We start from the raw sequence: 20,416 nt of genomic DNA, 5'->3' as shown, positions 1-20,416 counted from the left end.
CTTATGAACTGTAACCTGTGTTTCAGTTATTTATATAAATGCATAAATAGATCATAGTATGTGGATCTTTTTACTTTTGGTCATGTTTCAACTTCTTTGTGATACGTGGAAGAAGTTTCCTATCTTAATTATTCAAGTTTCCATCTTTCTTTAAAGCAAATTTGCTTAATTGTCAACAGAAAATTTCTGAGGCTAAGCTGATTACAGGGACCCTCAGTTGAAGCACAGCCATAAAAAGCAAATTGTTAGAAGAATAGATGAAAGATGGGATTTTCCAATAGATAATTTGTGAAGAGAATGAGTAATTTTAGAATTTTACATATTCTAAATCAGTACCTTTTAGTGTTTCATATAATTCTTCATATTTATTGTTATGTCATCTGTGATGGAGACTGGGCTAACAGGAAATATTTCAAAATGATATCATCAGCTCCTAAGCTATATTAGATGAACCAAATTCAAAAGAAGTGAAGAGAAAATTTTATCTTTTCTAGAGTTGTCTAAAATATTAACCATATTTTGACTCATATTTAGCATTTAAACAAATTTGAATACCGTATTTATCACACTTCCATGTGTGTCTCTGCCTTTTTAGTTTCAGCCTGAAACAGAATGCATTACTGAAATACCACAAGGGATTATTTCTATAAATCGGATTCAATTTCAAGTACTGACTTCATTAATAATAGGTTTTCCTGAGGTCCAGATGAATTATGCTCAAATATTCCTGAACTTCTGGGTGCTTAATGAAGTCTAAATGAAATTTGAAAGCTTTTGGTCTCTCATCAGCTGAATGTAAATTAGAAGCAGCTCCACTAACTTCTTTGTAAATTGATGAATCTGAAAAAAAAAAAAAAAAAAGGAAAAGAAAAAAAGTATCTTTTTAGCAATGGCTTTGCAATTAAAACTTGAAAAGCTTTAAGTGCAATATAGCATCCTGATTGTCTAAAAAAAGTGTGTATATAAATATATATATATATATATTTTTTTATTTCCTCCCCCTTCCTGTCAGCTATACTCTGTATAGTTCAGTGAGTGAACTCCCATACATTTGCAGAAAACTTCTTACCTTGTTTCTAATTATTAGCCATTTTGAATTTCTAGGGAAACTGTCACTGAGTTGTTGGTTTTGGGGTTTCTTTTCTAACCGCATCTATCTTCTCTGTCTAGAGGAGAAGGATTCATGTGCATCAACTTACTTTTCTCTATGTATTTATGAATATGTGCAAATCAATTTTACATGGATGTATATTATATTTATGCACACATATTTCTTATGTAACGTAAATGTATAAAGAACTCCTACAACTGTGAATATCTACATTGCCAAAACCAAATATACTTTTGCTGTAAGTCTTTGGCTTGCCATTTTGCTAATATGACTAACCTAAACCCTTTGCATAAAGTTCTTGAGAATACTGGCTTTTATCCTGATCAGCTATGAAACACAATTTTTATTGACGAAAAGTAGCTTGATAAAGGAGGGCTGGCAGAGAAGAGTGCAGTCTCAAAGTTTCTACATGCAAGCCTTATTAGTTTGTTAGTGACTGGGAGCATCGTTTTGTCGAGTAGAGAATTAACTTTTATATGTAAGGAAAATTCTCTTCCTTTACTGGATTTATAGCAGGAATATTGCATGCACAGTTGCTCATTTTTGCCAGTTCAGTTTCTGTATTTGAACAGTTGCATCTGAGATATTATGAAGAACACTGATATCAGTTCCCTTTCACAGGAGTATCTTAGCAGACACTTGTTTGTGTAAACAAAATGGAAGTCAGGGGATGGGATAATTTCAGCATATTTGATTGGATGAATGTTTCAAAGTATGGCCTTCTTTAAACATGTTAACACTAATACATGTATGTTGTTAACGTTATTTTTCAATTCTATATTTTAAATCAATTTACTCTGTATTTCTGCATTTTTTAGTAGAAAGTTCCTTTTTTTTTTTTTTAACCCATCTGTTCATTTGAAATCAAATTGCTTTCTTGATACAGTAAGACATTATGCTGTGTAATATAAAACAATTTCTTTGAAACACCTATAACATAAGAAATAAAGATCTTTTCTGCTTTCAAAGCAGGTAGTCTGCTGGATGATCATAACTCCAATGTGTTGATTATTTAGATTCATTTTGGCAGTGCATTTTCTTTATAATGATAATATGTCAAATAATGCATATTTATATTGAAAATGGAATTCCAGTCTGTTTTCATCTTTATAGATTTATTATTCCAAATAATACACATCTCTTAGTGAAATTACTGTTTAAAAATTACAGTATTATCTTAATCATGTATTGTTATTCTGTGACAACCTGTCATTACCTTGTTTTTTAATTTTCTTCAAAAGTATTTGGGAAAGGGTACTCATTAGTGTTCTTTCTCCTTTTATAATTTTGCATTTGATAAATATGGCTGGTTAGGTGAGGCAAAAAGGTCTTTGGATATTGAGCAGGCACTGAAACTGACTACAAAATGAGCTGCTCAGGATCCTTTCAGATGATGAGCAGCTAACTGAACCCTGGGCCCCCCTTCCTTCCTTTGGCGGGGCAGACGGGAACAGGGATGGTTTGTAGGAGGTGTCTTTCCTTTCCAGACTGTTATTTTGGGTAATACAAAAGACTTGCAAAGGTGACAGGGAGAGAATGGTGGAAACTGGTGGCAATGCATTTTCAAATTATCACCAACCTACAGGATGTATGATATTTTATGATTTGTGGGTGAGACTGAGCTCCCTGTATGGGAAGTGCAGGTTCTGTGACAGTGGAGTGGGATTGGGCTCAAAGTAGTGAACATCATACTCTCTGTGAGATGCATTGACTTACAGTTCCAGAAATGCTCATTTTCATGCAGTGGAAAATGTAAAATTATGGCAAAAAGACATATTTATATATACATTACTCCTTCTCCTACTCTTGCTCTCCAAATATTTAATGACTTCAAACTAAAAATCCATTATAATTAGTTATTTTAAAACAGATAAATTATTTAAAAGCATGTCCTTCCAAAGAGAAAAATAACAATTTGACCTTTATTAATTGTTAGTTATATTCATTTTATAAAACACAGCCAGTGTCCATAATTCCAATCACTCATCTTTTATATCATCTTACACATAAATATTTAAACATATGTATAATATTAAAAGCCCACTAGTTTTTGTGTTGTGTTTTTTTTTTTTTATGTTGTTACAAAAAATAAGCACAGAAGTTGTGAATTCGTCAACATATAAATTATTCACAAGTCTATTATTTCACTGCTTATCTAGTTCATCAAAGTATCTATGACCTCACTGTAGTCTGCTACTTTGCTTTTCCATGTGTAATTGGGAGTCAAGTAGTGTACTTCAGAAGAGAAAACTAGGAACATCATTTACAATGTTAGTTTAGATAAAGGTAAGAGGAAAAGAGGCAAAGCACTAGTTTATTAAACTTGCCATGTATTTGACCTATAAGACAGTTTGTTTTTGGAGGTCAGAGTGATAACTTTTTATCATCATCAGTATGCTCAGACACCAAAGCCATCTTCAACTGGTATTTGTGAGAGCTGCTGCCCCTGTCCTTGGAGCAATCAGTAACACCAGCTCTGCAGTTTCTAGGAAAAAGACAAACGTGCAGTGACTTCTACAAAGATTGTTTACTGCAGTACACTTGCTGCCTTAGCAGCCAATGGATGTTGAGAGTAGAGAATGTATCAGATGGAACAGATTAATTACATAAACATCAACACTGTCGATACAGAGCACAAAACAGAAACTGACTAAAAAAAAAAAAAAAATCCTTTTTTCCACCCTCTCATTCCTTTGCATCTTTCTTGCATTTTACAGCTGATTGTTGCACCTCATTCCACCACTGAAGTACCCGTGCAATTCTGTCCATCTGTCCTTGGAAAAGGAAATCACAAGGCATCGATAACCTTCAAATGTTCACAGGTATGGTACTATATTTACTGTCCACAATACATTTGGATTGGATAATGTTTTTAATAGGCATATAAGGGTTTCAGGATAAAGGTCAAGTTGAAATTTAATTGCTGGATACATAATTAAAGAGCAAATGTAAATATGTTCTATTTGCTATTTTAATATTTGAGGTAATGGACTAGGAGCTAGAATATGTAATAAATACCTTTAGTTTTCTTAGTAATCAGGCAGTTCTGGTGTTTTTAATACCATAACACTAGCATTTCTTAGCATTGTCTCCTCTGAAGTTTAATTTCTTGAAGTTTTTCCAAAATTTTGAATTGTTTTATTCTGATCTGAATTTTGAAAGGTTGTTTACTTGGAAAAGTTACTTCTTCAGTTTAATTAAAAATGGTTTTTACTTTGAGATTTTAGAATAGTTGACTTTTTTTGTATTTGTCTTTGAATTTTCCCAATTTTTAATGAAGAACACCTAAATGAAGAATAAAGTCATCAGCGTGACCTACTAGATGACTGAAAATTGCATCTGGAAACAAAAGGAAAACTGATAATACGATGTAAATGTCAGTATTTCTTCACACAAGCTCTGGTTGAGTGAATTATTTCCTTTCCATGCAGTTTCCTCTCTTTATTCTTTTTGGTCACTCAGATACATTAATAGATTACTGACCCATGAATTATTCCAATTGAGGGCTACCAGAAGTTTTCAGTAGTGTTTTAAGTAACACTGCAAAAACAAATATTATTTTATGTGAAGAAAAGAAATAGTGAAGGAATTAATGTAGCAATTTCTTTCACATTACAGTATTTCTAAAAGACAGATAATTTGTAGGTGGTGTTAGCACAGCAGTTATTTTCAGGATATCTCCTCTTAAATACTTAATAAGTATAAAAACAAGACACCAGCAATTGCCATGTGAATAGTGTATGCCCCACAGCAGTTCAAGAGAACAGAATGCCATTGTCTTGTCTGAATAATAATAATGGTACATAGAAGTTGTATCTCTATATTAAAAAATAATAATTCGTCACCAAATACAGAATCAATGAAACATTCAAATAATTCATTTAAAAATTTCAGGAACAAATTGAGCCCTATCACCTGAATTTTGTCATTCTGTGCATGTCCTTTCAAATAATTGCAAATCCCATTTTCTTATCTGCAATAAAATTCAGTTAGTATTGCATCCTTCTAGTTGCTTCATCCAGACCCATTTAACCTTTTCAATATATTGGTATAACCTTTGTAATTTTGAGTGCTCTTTTTATGCCTGAGTCTTTTGAATTTTGTACATTTCCATTCATTTTATACTGCTACAGTCCTACTAATTTCATCCCAGACTACTTTTGCTTGCTAATTGTTATACTGGTAACTGTCAGTGAATATTTGCAAAGGTATAACTGACATTATTAATGAAGACTTAAATAATGTTTCTTGTCAATGATGGATCAAACAACTTTTTATCTACAAAATACCTCAATATCAATCTCTTTCTCTTGATTTCTCTGATTAAATATATCTGAATGGATACTTAAGCTATCTGATAGCTAAATAGCTGACTAATAAAAAATCAGTTAATGACAGCACTTACAGTTTCTGATTATGCTTTTTGCTGAACTGAGATAAACTGCTCTGTGCAATTACCTGCCTTTTTTTTTTTTTTTTTTTTTCCCTGGTTTGCAGCTGCATTAAGAGTTCTTCACAAAATGAATCTGAGTTTTGTTCTAATTGTGCCATACTTTGTGAAATCAGAAATTAACTTTGTTGGGACAGCAGAACAGAAATATCATCCATAATATAACCCACACACGGAGTTCTAATGTATTTCTTTTATTCTATTCTCTTAATGCATCTCTAGCACTCAGGTGTAGTGTAGAGAATTTAATAGTAGTAAGTAGTATTAAAGAGAAGCTTAGTGCACTAGTGATACTAGTGCACTAGTGAGACTGCACCATGAATATTTTGTTCAGTTTTGGGCCCCTCACTACAAGAAGGATATTGAGTTGCTCAAGCATGTACAGAGAAGAGCAGTGAGGCTGCTGAAGGGATTAGAGAACTAAACTTAGAAGAGTGATTGAGGGAACTGGGGTTGTTTAGTTTGGAGAATACAAGGTTGAGGGGGAGACCTCATAGCTTTCGACAACTACTCGAGAGGAAGTGGCAGAGAGCAGGGTGATGGCCTCTTTTCTCAGGCAACAAGTGACAGGACCTGACAAATCAGTCTCAAGTTGCACCAGCGGAGGTTTAAATTGGACATTAGAAATAATTTATTCAAAGAGAGGGTGGTTAAGCATTGGAGTGGGCCGCCCAGGAAACTGGTTGAGTCCCCATCCCTAGAGGTATTTAAGAGACATGTGGATGTGGCACTCAGGGACATAGGTTAGTTATGGAACTTGTTGGTTCAGGTTGATGGTTGGATTTGATGACCTTCCTAGATTCCTTCTTGTGATTCTATGACAAGCAATTTTGCTGTCCAGTGCTATTTTCTGAATACATGATATTTTATTTATTCCTGTTTATACTGAAAAGTCTCAATGGATTAGCCACCTTTTACAATATTTCCAGTTTTGTTAGGTTTTAAGCTCTGTTTCTTACAGATGTTCCTTATTTTTTTCAGACAGTCTATGTAAAAGTAAATGCAATATTGAAGATAACAAAAATAGTGTCTTGATTTTATTTATAGTTTTCTGCTCTCCTTGTGGTGCTTAACTTTTTAAATGATAGTGAACAAAACTGATCAAAGGATCACTTTGGGAAGTTTGTAATAAGATTTTAGTCTATATAGTTCTATAAAGATAGCATCAGGAATCTGCAAATTAAACATTTTCCTTAAATAATGGTAGTATATCTACATTTGCCATTTACCTTTAAAGGTTCCATGAGTGGCATTGCTAATACCAATCTTTATAATCTTGAAAGAGCAAATCTGGGGCAGGCAGCTCTTTAGTGTCATGCTGAAAATTTGATGAAAATTAACACCTCAGTTTAATTTTATCTGTATGTATATTATTTTTTAATGCTCTGTGGTGATATTCTATATCCACCAGTATTTTCCAGTCCTCTTGATTCTTCTCAGTATAGTTGTTAGAGTTCTTTCCTGCCTTTGGAGTAACAATTTTATCTCTTTGATGATTTTATTGCTGCCCCATCAATTAATCATTTGCCTTCGTTCTGTGTCTTCGCAAGATGACTTCTCAATCTCCTTTCAGATTCTAATATACATGCTTTGAGTTGCCTTCTTGCAATCACCCACATCTTTGCATTCACTACACTGGGAGCTCTGAGTAGCATGAAAGTAACATACAAAAAGGGGATGTGAACATCTCCCAAACTCCCATACGAAAAGCCTTAAACAGTGGAACTATTGATTCCAAGATAGTAATACTTAGAGTACATAATAGCTTGAGGGAATAAGAAAGAATCAAAGCACTTCACTCACAAGGGAAAGAGACATAGAGCACTAGAAGAAGACAGTTTCCCTTAAAATATTTAAGTCTGACTGGTCTAATAATAAATAATGACACAGTTTTCATTCACAGATTATAGAATGGATATTTTACCTGTCGGGGACTGGTCTTCCTCCTCACTTGATGGAGCCAACTAGCATGAGTGCATGCATTTTCCAGGGTTCTTCTGTCATCATATCCTTCAAAAATCCAACTCCTGAAAATGTTCTGGTAGATGTCATGCTAACAGGTATGGTATTGGTTTTGGGTGGGGGGAGGAACTTAAGCTCCTTCATTGCAATAAAACTGTGGGTGGGATATGATTACATTTGACTTATTCCATTTCTAGGAAACAAGAGTATTGTGTATCATTCACATCCACCCTGAAAACCTATATAGTCTATGCTGCGGAAGCTGAGGAAGAACATAAACCTCTAAAACCTGTTCATAGTAGAGCACTTCCATCATGCAAACTCCTGTATACATGCAGCTGGTTGTTTACTTTGAACTGTACTGTAACATTTAGGCAATAGGAGTCGAGTCTCCTGGGGTATATTTTGGGAGCTCTATGTCTAAGACAGATAGCTAATGTTTTGTTTCAGTTTTGTTCCTCAGGTGTTTTCCAAATTATTTCTTTCAGATTACAGACAGTTAAAGAAGTTAATAAGAGCAAAACATTTCTGATTTGTTCCAAGCAAGTATGTTTCAGAAATAATTTTAAACATGCATCAAGAAATAATACAAGATCCAGAATTAACAAATATAATTGTCACTGTCCATACTGAGATTTCAGAAATAGTGTAGAAATCAAGTTCAAAGTCCCAGATTCTATCTCAGAACTAAATTTGTCTTTTAGTGAAGAAGAGAGCTTTAGAATGTTCTCTGAATCTCCACATGGTCCAACATAATATGTAGCATCATAAAACAAGTGCTAAAGCATTTCTTAGCTTATGCATATAACAAAAATCAAAGGTACACCTTTCAGCAGCCACTTTCAGCAAAATCAAACTTATACAAATGTACGCTTTAAGCCAGGTTTACACAGTCATGCTCTGATTTGGTGTTTGTGGTGCATAGACAAAGGGAAGAAACACAATTTTTACAAATGTAGATTCATGTTTATTTGCTGCAATGAATTAATGCTTTTGAATAAATTACAACTTCTGAGATATGAATTAGAAATATAAAGACTTGTGAAAATTGAACAACACCACACATGAAAAAAACAATTGAGAGCAGTTCTTTTATCTGCTAGTGAAATAAACTCCTTCTATAAAGTCACCACCATGTAAAGTCTCCCTTCAACACCATTCATAGACATCCGGTTGTCTCTTATAACCTCACCAAAGTCAGCGTTTTTGTTTGTTCTATGTTTCTGAGAACAAACAAACAAAAAACCTCTCAGTGATCTCCTGAGAATTCCATATAAAAATTCCAGAACCATCATTATGTTTCCAAAAGACTATTGCTACACTTGCTTTCTTGTTGATCCCGAGATTTAGTTCTGCAATGATCACGTAATTTTATTAGATTTTTACCATATATTTTATAATATCTATAGGGTAATACTACAGGATATCACAAAACTTAAGCTGAAAAACAGATAAAACAATAGTTGGCACTTGGGCTATTAGTTAAATACAGCTAAAATAATTCAAGTCCAAACAAGGTGAGAAAATCTTGATGCTTTGCACTGAATTAAACTTAAGTCCCATGGCTTGTTATTAGCAGTGCCAATACTATATTCAATGGACTAAACCTAGATGAGGTGGAATGAAAAACATGTAACAAAAAGTGAGTATAAAAGCACCATGAGAGTACCTACCAAAAATATCAGGAAGGCCACAGCCCAGAAGGTGTGGAGACTAACAGAAAGTACCAAAAAGAGGTTCTAAAGGTAGTTGCCTAACAAAATTTAAGAAAAATGCAGATGAGTCTATGAATGGATGTGGGGGAATCAACTAGTTACAGACAGTGCAGAAAATGCTGAAGCGTTTGATGTCCCTCCAACCCTATTAAGATTTGCAAGCAAAAACTTCTCCCAAGGCAGCATGTATTGACATGGTTTGAAATGGAGACAGGTGCTCATCAGGAAGCTATGGGCTGTGGACTATTTATAGCAGCTGGATTCATTCAGATCCACAAGTCCAGATAAAATTCATAAAGTGATAAAAGATTTCACCAATGTGATTGTGAGTGAAAATTCATGGTGATCAGGAGATATCCCTGATAAATAGAAAAGAGACATATTGTTCCCTTCTTCTAAAATTGTAGAAGCAACACTGAAGAAGCAGTGGGTTGATCAGCTTCACCTCAGCACCTGGTAGGGTCGTTAGACACATCCTCTTGCACTCTGTGCAGCCCAATACAGTACATTTCCAAGCACGTGAAAGTCAAGAAGATAATCAGGAGTAGTCAGATGGCCTTGTTAAGTGCAAATCATGATTGACTAACCTGATTGCCTTCTACATGGAAATGACTGATTATGCAGATGAAGGAGGAGCAGTGGATATAATATAACATGATTCAGTAAGACTTTAATCAGTGTTTCCTATAGCATTCTCATTTGGAAGCTAAGGAAGTTCAAACATAATGAACAGACTGCTGAGTAGGTTGAAAATGTGGGTGAACAATTGGTCTCAAAGGATAGCAATCAACAGTTTGACAGTTAACTGCTGTCTTGTAATGAGGGGTCAATCCTGGGGTCCATATTATTCAAAACCCTTATTAATGACCTGGATGATCATAGAATCATAGAATCATAGAACGGCTTGGGTTGGAAAGGACCTTAAAGACTATCCAGTTCCAACCCTCCTGCCATAGACAGGGATGCTACCTACTAGATGATGTTGCCCAGCACCTCATCCAGCCTGGCCTTCAACACCTCCAGGGATGGGGCATCCACACCTTCTCTGGGCAACCTGTGCCAGTGCCTCACCACCCTCTGAGTGAAGAATTTTCTCCTAATCTCTAATCTAAATCTCCCCTCTTTTAGTTTAAAACCATAACCCCTTGTCCTGTTATTATCCCACTGAGCAAAAAGTTACCAGTGTTTTTTATAGGCCCCCTTCAAATACTGAAAAGCTGCAGTAAGGTCACCCCAGAGCCTTCTCTTCTTCAGGCTGAAGGGCCCAAGCTCTCTCAGCCTTTCATCACAGGAGAAGTGCTCCAGCCCTCTGATCAACTTTGTGACCCTCTTCCGGACCCATTCTAACAGCTCAACATCCTTCTGGTGCTGGGGACCCTAGATTCGGATGCAGTACTCCAAATGGGGCCTCTCAAGGGCAGAGCAGAGGGGGACAATCGCCTCCCTCGACATGAGTGCAATGTAAATTGGGGGAAGTGGCTGACATGATGAATGGTAGAGCTTCAGCCCAGAGGGACACTGATAAATTGTTGGAATATCTCTTTATCTAATTGCTTTCATTTGTCAACTCATGGGGCAGCTATGCTGGGGTGGCTGAAGATACAGTAATTTATTTATTTATCTTTTTACATTGTTACTAATGCAATCTTCCTTCTAAAATGTTTACCTTTTGTATTTCTCTCATTCTATTTTCCCTTTGTAATTATTTTATTTATCTTAGTTCAGACACATATAGAAGCACTGTGAATTACTAGCTATGCAACCTACCCTATTTGCTTGGGAATTAAGTGATTATACAATTTCTTAAAATACAGGTGCGTATTACATGTATGACATGAAGCTTCTCAGTGCAGATTGCGGAATGTGGCATGTTTCATTCTAGCGTGAAGTGTAATCTGGTATTCTGATTTGTACAGCAAGAAGAGCAATTATGAGAAACAAATTTGTACTGTGATCTATATGGAACAAAACCCATAATTGTCTTCTTAAAGTGTCTTGAATTTGTTACCCTGATTCCTTCTTTTCAAAGAAAGAGAAACCTAGTCTTGTAAACAATGTTCAGCTTACTATTTATGGTCTTTATATGTTCTGGAAAGTAATTTAGTTAAACTTTTATGTTGTCCAAATAGAGTTTACCTGGAAAGGTAATGGGTATACTAACTCACATGTTGTAGATATCGTAGTAATGGTAACAGGTATGTATACATGTATGTACAGACGACACTAAGCTGGGGACGACAGCAGGTGACACCAAGTTGAGGGGAAGTGTCAATGTGCCAGAGGGTAGGAAGGAACCTGCCCATCCTCACCAGGTTCCCACAGAGGAACCTGGTGAGGATGGGCAGAGGCCAATGGGATGAGGTTCAACATGACTAAGTGCTGGGTTCTGCACTTTGGCCACAACAACCCCAAGCAATGCTACAGGCTTGGGGCAGAGTGGCTGGAAAGCTGTGCAGAGGAAAACGATCTGGGGGTGCCGATTGATGTTTGCCTGAACATGAATCCAGGTGTCCCCAGGTGGCCAAGAAGGCCAATGGCATCCTGGCTTGTATCAGGAATAGTGTAGCCAATAGGCTACACTATTATATAGGAAATTATAAATTTCCTTATATGGTCCTTATATAGATTTAAAGAATACTTATAAGGAAACCATTTCAGATAGCTTTTCTGCCATTGCAGTATCTCAGTTTAAGAAAAAATGTTGCTCTAGTAATATATTAAAATAGGTATGTAGGCTTTTCTTATGCACCCACCTTTGATAATTTGAAAGTGTATTTGAATTCTAGCTTGCAAATGGGTTGCAAATTTAATTTTCAACCTCTAAACTACTTTCCAAAACCTGAAACTTTGTTCCTGAGGTGAAATAATTTTGAGACTGTCTTCTGACAAGAAACAGGACATTGGATATTTTCCATCATGAGAGCTTCTCTTCACCTTCCTGAACATCTTTGTTCATTCTTCTGTTCCTTAAAGTTATTTTAATCTTGTTCTGTAACCAGGTGGTCTTCTCCAGACAGTTTGTTGTATTTCTGTGTATCATATCTTTTGTCAGCGGTTTGCTATTCAATATTACTGCTCTTTAACACGGGATATATTATTCTGAAGTAGTCAGATTCTTGGTTGTTTATTTTTTATTTTTTTATTTTTGGTCCTCAGATCAGGAACAGTCCAGTTGTCACCTCAGTGCATCTGTCCTAACTAAGTTCACCACTAAGGAATCTGCTTTCCATCTTCTTCTTAAACAGACACGAGGTATGTAATTTATTGAGTTTTCTTTTGAAATTTTAACAAGGTATGGTCTTTTATAGAGCCTGAAAACTACAGTGTATGCAAAATTCAGTGTTTTGATGAATGGCGCTATTCCAGTTATGTGCTGAATCTGAGTACTGTGGAGCTCAGTATTACCCCAATGCCACTGTCTGTTTTACTTAACAAATACAAATTAATATATATATATATCAGATGTGCATCCTGTAAAGTTCTTCTCAGGTTTGATTTGTTCATTTTTGACAGCTATTTTTTATTTTTTCCTTACCTCTGCAATGATTTTCTTAGGCTACTGGAATATGATATGACTTCTTTTGTAAATAATGTCTTACTATCAAAGCACAAATGTTACTAGTGATGCTGATGTGTAAAAGAAAGAAGAGGGCTACAGCCTGACCGCATAATAGGTGCCATAAGTATTATATAAAAGGATGAATGAGCCCATACAGTAATGTAGTCTTGACGTATTTCTACAAAATGCTACGAATTAAGAAACTAAATTCAAATAAAGTTGTATTTTATGACTGTAAAGATGAACAGCAAAATTATTAAAATGTTTATGAACTATTATGAACATCAATTGTTAAAATTCTTAAATAAATTTAAATCGAATGGCTTCCTAATTTTTAGTGAATAATTATATATTTTTATAATAACTACAAATACACTTAAAAACAATATTTACAAATATTTAAACTATTATCAATACTCATATTATTAGTTTATCCTATAGCAAGTCACTGTTTCCTAAAGCCTGAAGTAGCAGAAAGGAAAAACATGTAAACACTAAAAAAAATCTTTAAAATAAAATGTTTTGCAGTTAAAAGGAAAGGGTAAGAAATTTCAAGAATAAACATGTTAGGCATGTTAGGCCTCCACTGAGCTGGAGGACCAGGACGGTGGGGATGACAGACCCTGAATGTGTGCGGGATTTGCTACTCCACCTGGATCCCTACAAGTCCATGGGTCCGGATGGGATTCATCCCCGGGTGCTGAAAGAGCTGGCGGACGTCATCGCGGAACCTCTCTCAATTATTTTTCAATGATCCTGGGAATCTGGAGAGGTCCCGGTAGACTGGAAGCTGGCAAATGTTGTGCCGATTTTCAAGAAGGGTCAGAAAGAAGACCCTAGCAATTACAGGCCTGTCAGTCTCACGTCAGTGCCTGGTAAAATCATGGAGAAGATGGTTCTCGAACTTATTGAGGCGCACCTGGGGGACAAAGCAGTCATTGGTCCCAGCCAGCATGGGTTTGTGAAGGGTAGGTCCTGCCTAACTAACCTGATTTCCTTTTATGATAAGATCACCCATATGGTGGACCAAGGGAAACCAGCTGATGTGATTTTTTTGGACTTCAGCAAGGCTTTTGACACCGTTTCCCATAGGATCCTACTGGACAAAATGTCCACCATACAGCTAAATAAAAACGTCATACGATGGGTGGGCAATTGGCTAATGGGCAGGGCCCAAAGGGTTATGGTAAATGGGGCTGTGTCAGGCTGGTGGATGGTCACCAGTGGGGTCCCTCAAGGCTCCATTTTAGGGCCGGTACTTTTCAATATTTTTATAAACGATCTGGATGTAGGAATAGAAGGTATTTTGAGCAAGTTTGCTGATGACACCAAACTTGGAGGAGTTGTGGACTCGAATGAGGGTGGAAAGGCCTTGCAGAGGGATCTGGATAGGTTGGAGAGCTGGGCGATCGCCAACCGCATGAAGTTCAATAAGAGCAAGTGCCGGGTCCTGCACCTGGGACGGGGAAACCCTGGCTGCACGTACAGACTGGGCAATGAGACGCTGGAGAGCAGCCTAGAAGAGAGGGATCTGCGGGTCGTGGTAGACAGCAAGTTGAATATGAGCCAGCAGTGTGCCCTGGCAGCCAGGAGGGCCAACCGTGTCCTGGGGTGCATCAAGCACGGCATCGCTAGTAGGTCGAGGGAGGTGATTGTCCCGCTCTACTCTGCGCTGGTGCGGCCTCACCTCGAGTACTGTGTGCAGTTCTGGGCACCACAGTATAAAAAGGACATGAAACTGTTGGAGAGTGTCCAGAGGAGGGCTACGAAGATGGTGAAAGGCCTGGAGGGGAAGACGTACGAGGAACGGCTGAGGGCACTGGGCCTGTTCAGCCTGGAGAAGAGGAGGCTGAGGGGAGACCTCATCGCAGTCTACAACTTCCTCGTAAGGGGGTGTCGAGAGGCAGGAGACCTTTTCTCCATTAACACCAGCGACAGGACCCGCGGGAACGGGGTTAAGCTGAGGCAGGGGAAGTTTAGGCTTGGTATCAGGAGGGGGTTCTTCACAGAGAGAGTGGTTGCACACTGGAACAGGCTCCCCAGGGAAGTGGTCACTGCACCGAGCCTGACTGAATTTAAGAAGAGATTGGACTGTGCACTTAGTCACATGGTCTGAACTTTTGGGTAGACCTGTGCGGTGTCAAGAGTTGGACTTGATGATCCTTAAGGGTCCCTTCCAACTCAGGATATTCTATGATTCTATGATTTCATAACTACTACTACTACTTTTTATTGAACTTAAAGAAAACAAAATAGGAAATAGACTTCACAATTATTGAGGTCTAGATTGCTTATCTTTTTCTTCAGACTTGCCTGTCCTTTGAATTGTGTGTTGTTTTTTGTTTGTTTGTTTTCTAAGATAGATTTGCTATTGCAAATTACTGTTTTTTCTATTTTCCTGTGTTGCTCATGGTAGTTTCAAAAGAGACAATAAAATCTAGAAATTATAAACTTGAACTGTCTGGAAAAGACTTAAATATTTTACTTTATTTTTGAACTATATTTTACATGATATTATAGGTCACATCTGATCTGAGATAGAATAGGAAGTAGTTAATTGCCTTTAGTGTTGTAATCTTACCAATTTGTTTTACATCTTGCATATGATGGAAATTGATTGATTGAGTTTATTCAGTATTCTAGCGTTATGGCAAAGCTTGGATAGAATTAGAGTATTTCAGTTATTACAAGTTATTCATAAAGAAGCTTTCAACTTCTGCTGAAGCTTAGGAGGTAGATAGTCTACTATATTTACAGAGAACAGTTAAATAAATTTCCTGATATCTATTTTTATATTTTTATATACTTCTCAGGTAGACCTTCTGTTTTCAAAGCATGTAGATAAATTATTCATATCTTATAATATACATTAAAGCAAAAAAAAAATGGTTTGTTAGTATCTCATACAATTGTGTGCTCATCCATTTCTGTCTGTTATAATGTTTCATGTTGGTATAGATATCAGAATAAGCCATACAATTTTCCTTGAGGAGGTGATACCTAACTGTACCAGACTTAGAAAAATGATACAGGGATTATTTGTTTTCAATTTCATTCAAAAATCTGCCAGATAGTACTGTTTTCCTCAAGATGACTATCCTACTTGAATACCCTTCTGTTTTAAGCGGTGTTGCAGACAAACTGTTTTTGTTTTCTTTCCTTGAAACTTACTATGCTTCAGCAATATTTTCAAGTAAGATTCATAAGAATGATTTAGAAGTAGAAGAGGCAAGAATTTATCTGGACATCGGATCATTTTCTAAAAGTAGATTTTGCCCAGGCATATATGAAAGTCGCAACTGTTGCCATTTCTGTGTGCTGCCCCCTTACGTACTTTTTTTTCATAGAAGCTGTAAGGAGCTGTCCAAAGCAATCTAGCACAGAAAGTACATATTTAAAGTGACAGAGCAATTACTTAAAAGAAATATTACAACAACAGTACAATCTTCATAAATTGTACTTTTCACTACTTATTCTTTTATATCAAATACTTTCATAATATAAATCTTTTTCTCTGAGGATTCTGCAGCCTAATCTCTTTTGTTGGGAGGCAATAAAACCAGTGAATGCACACTTGTTTAGCACCTGGTCTCATTCACAATTTAGGGACAATGGAATCATGTTAAGAATCATATTTATGGAAAGATTCTTCTTAGTATACTTAACAGTAGATGAAGTGTGGATTAGGTGTAGGTGTTACAAAGACTACTTTATCACTGTTCCCTATAGCATAGAATGTTTTGAAAACATTCTGAAATCAAATATTCTTCTTACTCTTTCTTATTCTTTCTGGAATATGATTACCAGATCATTTTATATGCAACATTTGCACTTGTGGAAAAACCATGCTTGCTGCTAGTTAATTACTTGTTTTGGTTCACTGACTCTGTTTTGTCTAATGCAAAATACAGAGGGAGAAATTCAGAAATAGTTAAGTATGCTGAAAATCTTGGGATCATGTTTCACCATCCTTTTACCAAAAGGAGCCAAAATACTAGCCATGCTGTGAAATTGTATCTCATGTTAGTGTTTTTGTTGTTGTTTTTTCCTGCCTGAGCTTCACAGTAGTAACCTAAGACTTCTGGACTGTGTATTACTCTTTCTCAGTAACACGGACTGCATTATTTCACCTGGTCCTAGTGTGAAGTTGTGATCCCATTTTCATTCAACCTTCATTCTTAGCAGTTTATAGTTTAGCATACCTCAGTGTTCCAGGAGGTCAATAAGTTTGTCTGTTGTAAATGACTTGGTGTACAATCACACAATAACAGTAATCAGAACCTTATTTTGTAGATCTTTCTCTTCACATTTCAGTGTAATTTTTATAGGATATATATTTAAAACTTTGACATTTTAAAGCTATCATTTCACCTGTTGCATGATCAGTTCTTTTCCTTTTTACTGAGATCTCTATGATTTATCTATTTATTTTTTCCCTTTTCACTGTTTTTTGGTATAAAATACATGTATTTACTAACCCTTACAAGCACTTAGAAAGGCAGGCTAAAATATATTCAGTAAATGTATATACTGTGAGGGCAACATTATCCAAAAAGCTGCTGCCTGCAGTGTTAAACCAGTGATAGCAATTAAATTTGAGATACTGAAATTGTGTATGCACTTCAGAAGCAATATAGTTTCATATTTTATTAAGCAATAATTGAAAAAGCATTTTAGTATATTTTTTATGATGTGCTATGATTATGGATAATTCAGCTCTTAAACTAATTTCAGCTAAGAAAGGGCATGATTTTAGCTGAAGTCTTCAGACCATTCCCCTAAAATGTCAGATTTCAAGACTTAGTTCTTTATTTCTGTATTTATTTGCACCTTTTTTTTTTTCTTGCAATCACTTTCGAAGACTGAAAGACAATGGCACTAACATACTCAGTTTTCTTAGCTCCTAGGAAGACTCCTTTCTTTCCCTTTTATAATTATTTAATTATCACAAGATAACTAGAAAAGCTACAAAATAACACTTGTGAGAGAAAGGTATTCATTCTGGCAAACTATTTTGAAATGATGTTGGAAACTGTTGAGCTCTCTTTTCTCTTGTATGTTCTAACTACATTCTGTACCCGTGGTTTGGTCACTTGCAACAAAGACATAATTTTACATTTTATAACTTACATCAGAGGTTGTGTTAAGAAGCAGTCAGTATTTGTATAACAGAACCTGTAGAAAAGGTGCATTCAAGCAATAAAAAGACTAAACACCAATGTGCATGTCTTAGGCAATAGTACCCTACTTTTATCTTCAGAAAATATAACAATTAAATTAACTGTAGAGAAAAGATAAACACTTCCTGAGTTGCTGATGCTATTCAATGATTAGAGGCTCAATTAGGCTATGTTTGCATTAACAAGTACTGCGAGACAATAACAGTTGGTGTGTTGACCAAAAGTGATATTTAAAACCTGAAGTCTAGACTTGCACGTATTATGGAAGTTTTGTATATGGCTCTCCAGGGTCTGATCTTATGGACTACACACTTGTGAGTGAATGTAGCACATCTTTTGGTCTTATTTCTTCCAAGAAGATTCCAGTTTGCACAACCCATTGCAAACCAGAATAAAAAAAAAATGAGGATAGTTGGGAAATTCATTTCAAAAAAAGTGTTTTCCTTCCTTTCAGGGTTTTACATGTAGATTCAACAATTACTTTTTTTTTTTTTTTTCTTCACATGCTTTCAAAGAGAAACTGTTCCTTTGAAATGATGGAGAATTTGGATGCCAGATTTCCTTTGAATTTCCTTGGTCTAACTACTCTCCTGTTTTATCTATCCAAGACTTCCTTCTTTCTGATGAACTTTTGCTACTTTTATTTAGTTTTGAGTCCGTCCTTCCTTCCTTCCTTCCTTCCTTCCTTCCTTCCTTCCTTCCTTCCTTCCTTCCTTCCTTCCTTCCCTGAATTTTCATCTTTTGAAACTATGAAATTTCACTTTCTTCAATAAAACTGTTCAACAGATGTTCTATTCATGTGGTGCCTTAATTACTCATGCTACACAAGATTAATTCAGGAACATAGTCTAGTTTTAGGTCAAAAACCACCACTGTCCATGCGAGTAACTTCCAATGCCCATGGTGCAGATGGAAAAACAAAGTTCATGATTCTTGATTTAGCTTTTTTGAACATCTTCTAGATAGCATAAATAACTGCTAGCATGGATTTTTTTGTGAGGAAGATTTTAAGTAGACAGCAGAATTTCTTATCCTGGAGTGGTCATAATAATTTTTGAGCAAGAATTTGAGCACCTCATTTAGGCAAATTTGAAAATTATGTAAACCTTGGTAGAACAGCTTGAATAGATCCTAGGCTGCTCTGAAATTTAGGTTGTTGGTTTTAGTTTTTCCTTTTCCCCTTCTGGCCCACGTACTGTCTCACAGGTACATTAACTATTTAATGGATACCATTTATACAAAAGGCTTTGTGGGTAGGCGATAGATGTCTGTTTGCCTTTATATCTAGGACTTTGGGACTAGTGGGAACATGTTTTACTCTGCAATCAGAATGTATACAATTTAAAAAAGCACAGCTTTGATTTATTTACTTATAAGTGTACTAGATAACCATGACTAACATGTTGCTAATCTTGGTATTAGTATGCTCACTGAGACTCATGATGCATCTTTGCTGCCCAGGTTTCCATCAGTCATTTAGGAAAGGGTCAGTCTCCATGCTTCTTGGAATGGGCTGATCCATGATGTTGCCACTTACTGCTCTTTGTTTTTTTTTTTTTTTCTCTTGAGTTTTTATGTCTTTTAAACTCAGCTGTATCCTGTTGAGCCCCGGAACTGTTACTATCATCTCAACATTTCTGTATGTGTTTTTACTTTTCTTATCTTTCAAGACTTAGGTATTTTCTCACACCTTAGCAATTTTCTCAGCAAAACTGTGCACCTGTGCTGCACGTGGTTAGTTAGCATCACAGGAAAGTGAACTCCAACACAAGATTACATATGCTCTTTAAGAAATGACTGTTTATGCTCACTTCAAAAGAACAACTTTCTCAAGTTGTATGCAAGACAATGACTTTCCATCTTCTTGGCAATCTTTTGCCTATGTACATGACTGTTGCCTTGTCTAGACCCTCAGCTTGCATCTTTCTTGATTCTGACATCTCTGAAGTGCCATGACACTCAGGAATTTGTATGGATGTAAAAGCAAGATTTGCCTTGTAAAATTTCTGGCAGAAGAGGAAGCCAAGGGACTCCCTTCTGCTCCATGTGCATGGCAGCTTCCTGGTTGCTGAATCACCCAGTTCATCTCTCTCAGCTGGTTGAAATCTTTGTAACAGTGGTGTTGTCATGTTAGAGCTGACAGAGAGAAGTGTGCTTTATTAAAGAGGACGACACTACTGGAACATACCATAACAACATGAATGATGCAATTCAATCCCTATCTCCAGAGGAGTATGCTGACAAAGTCAATGCATTCAAGCTGATGGCAATCTTGAATGCAGATTGTCTCTACTGTCAGCATGGGAAACTCTGTAGATCTCTCTGAAGACACAACACATTCAAGGCTTTCCTCATATGGAAAATATAAGTAAATCAGCAGGAACATTTTAATGCACTCTTGAAAGCTGACTGTGAGAATCTGCTCTGTGGGGAATCTGC

General features: G+C 36.2%; 1 protein-coding gene across 4 annotated transcripts in view; it reads left to right on the top strand.

Annotated features, from left to right (window-relative positions):
• The window catches only part of CFAP47 (cilia and flagella associated protein 47), a 300,169-nt gene that overhangs the window by 213,900 nt on the left and 65,853 nt on the right, over window positions 1-20,416 (top strand). For 2 of the 4 annotated variants that reach the window (XM_038173027.2, XM_038173028.2), the window contains 3 exons: window positions 3,829-3,933; window positions 7,465-7,621; window positions 12,395-12,490. In XM_038173027.2, coding sequence (XP_038028955.2) covers window positions 3,829-3,933; window positions 7,465-7,621; window positions 12,395-12,490 — 358 coding nt within the window. Of the gene's footprint in view, window positions 1-3,828; window positions 3,934-7,464; window positions 7,622-10,958; window positions 11,053-12,394; window positions 12,491-20,416 lie in introns of those variants that run through there. The other 2 variants (XR_005262638.2, XR_011804865.1) reach the window with 2 other exon arrangements.

The sequence above is a fragment of the Anas platyrhynchos genome, chromosome 1, assembly GCF_047663525.1.
Source record: "Anas platyrhynchos isolate ZD024472 breed Pekin duck chromosome 1, IASCAAS_PekinDuck_T2T, whole genome shotgun sequence".
In the NCBI taxonomy this organism is placed as follows: domain Eukaryota; kingdom Metazoa; phylum Chordata; class Aves; order Anseriformes; family Anatidae; genus Anas; species Anas platyrhynchos.
The sequence above is the reverse complement of the archived record's forward strand: the minus strand, read 5'-3'. Positions and strand labels throughout refer to the sequence as shown.